The sequence below is a fragment of the Rattus norvegicus genome, chromosome 3, assembly GCF_021556685.1.
Source record: "Rattus norvegicus strain SHRSP/BbbUtx chromosome 3, alternate assembly SHRSP_T2T, whole genome shotgun sequence".
Taxonomy (NCBI): Eukaryota; Metazoa; Chordata; class Mammalia; order Rodentia; family Muridae; genus Rattus; species Rattus norvegicus.
The window spans coordinates 7,381,075-7,382,933 of record NC_141536.1 but is presented as its reverse complement, the minus strand read 5'-3'; the positions used below and the strand labels follow the sequence as shown (position 1 = coordinate 7,382,933).

General features: G+C 49.9%; 1 protein-coding gene across 1 annotated transcript; it reads right to left on the bottom strand.

Annotated features, from left to right (window-relative positions):
* Positions 1–437: 437 nt before the first annotated feature.
* Positions 438–1,197, bottom strand: Bmyc (brain expressed myelocytomatosis oncogene). The gene has a single exon (NM_001013163.2). It carries the CDS (start codon positions 979–981, stop codon positions 475–477), a length of 507 nt encoding a protein of 168 aa, NP_001013181.2. The 5' UTR covers positions 982–1,197; the 3' UTR covers positions 438–474.
* Between the last annotated feature and the right edge of the window lie 662 nt (positions 1,198–1,859).

Here is a 1,859-nt window from a genome sequence, read left to right as displayed (position 1 = left end):
TTTCGTTTTAATTTTTCCTTTTTGGTCATAAAAATTTCCCCTTTTTTACTTTTTGCCTACCTTTAGCAGTAGTATTTTCTGTAGCTTCTTGGTTCTTTATTTTGTTAATTTCATAAAGCTGTTTTTTTTAAGCATGGGCTCAACAAATTTGCCAATATTTTGATTTTCTTAAATCAGTAAAAAAAAAAAATCAGCTTTTAAAAGGAAAATATACCTTTATACTTCATATCTTAGATTTTGTATAACTGATAAAATGTTTTATTGAAGTTATTTACATTTAAGGGTCCAGCTGACGTTGGAAATTGATATACTTTAAGATTTCTTTTTTTTAAACAAATACAAATCTGATAAGGGGAGTGAGGGAGGATGGCAAGCTTAAAAAAGAAAAGGGGGAAGGGAGGGTTCTCTTATGCCCAGAATTTGAGGCCGTTATCATGGCTGAAGCTTACAGTCCAAAGCCCCGGTGCTGTGCGCTCAGGTGTTGCAGGTGCAGTCTGGAGGCGTAGCAGGCTCCACGTCGGCGGCCGGGCTCACGCTGGCGCCTTCTTTGCGCACAGCCTGGTAGGGGTCCAGCTTGGACACCAGCTTGGCGGAGGCCGAGAAGCCGTTCCACATACAGTCCTGCAGAATGATGTTCTTCACGAAGGTCTCGTCGTCCGGGTCGCAGACGAAGCTCTGCTTCACCGCGTCTCCTGGCAGCTCGGGCAGATCTGCGGTGGAGAAGCTATCACCGTCGTGATCCCTGGGGGAGAAAGACGCGGCGACCGCTTCGCAGGGAGGCGAGTAGAGGCCCGGGTGGCCCGGGGACGGGCGCGGCGTGGGCAGCAGCTCGAATTTCTTCCAGATGTCCTCGCTGGGCGCTGGCGGCTGCGGGGGCTGCTGGTGCACGTCCTCCTCCTCATCGTCGCACATGAAGTATGGCTGCACCGAGTCGTAGTCCAGGTCGCGGTTGCCGTTGGCGAGGCTCACGTGGAGGGGCATGGTTGCAGCGTTGCGTTTGGAGGCGACCCGGAGGGGTGCAGGGCTGCTGCGGAAACCTGGCGCGCTGCGCAGCAGCCCCGAACCACTCCCCTTCCCAGACCCTCACTTCCGACTATCCCGACAGTCCCTTCTCCAGGCTGGCTCTCCCGCTGCAGCGGAGGGAGGAGGCGTCAGCTCGGCACCAGACGCCACGCTCAAAGTAGCGCGCCACCTTACGGAAAGGGGCTACTGGCGCCGCGTGGTGCGTGCACAGGATACATTTTCCGTGCTCGCGTATAACCTATTCTCCGCATATTCCCACTCATTTCCTGCTAGTGTCTTCCCCTCCACCTCTCAGGCCTTTTCGTTCGCCCAGTGTCTCTTCTACTTTCACGCCATCTGTAACGTGTGTGGTTTCATGTATCTATAAAATCGATGAAAGAAGCAAAGATTTTTGTTTCCGTGAGACTGACTTAATTCACTTAATATGATAATCTCCAATTCCATCCATGTCCTGCAAATGACATTCTTTGCGCTTATTTATGACTGAAAACATTTCATTTCCGCATATGAACCGCATCTTTATTGTCCGTTCCTCTGTTGACGGGCACCTTGGTTCCATTACAGCTATTGTGAAAACGTCCATGATAAATACTCGTTCAAGGACCTCTGTGGTGGTGTACTTGCTTCCTGTCTTCTTCAAGGGTTTTCTTAAAGCTACACTATTTTTTTAGATTTACTTATATTATTTTAAGTGTATGAGTGATTTGCCTGCATATATGCAAGTGCAGCACCTGCATTCCCACTGCCCATGGAGATCCCCTGGAACTGAGTGAGGCTCCCCTGTGAGCCTTTATGTGAGTGCTGGGAACTGAGCCCCAGGACCTCTGCAGAGACCG

Bases quoted from the DNA above. Each gene is read 5' to 3' on its own strand.
- Bmyc (NM_001013163.2), bottom strand. From the start codon at position 981: ATGCCCCTCCACGTGAGCCTCGCCAACGGCAACCGCGACCTGGACTAC.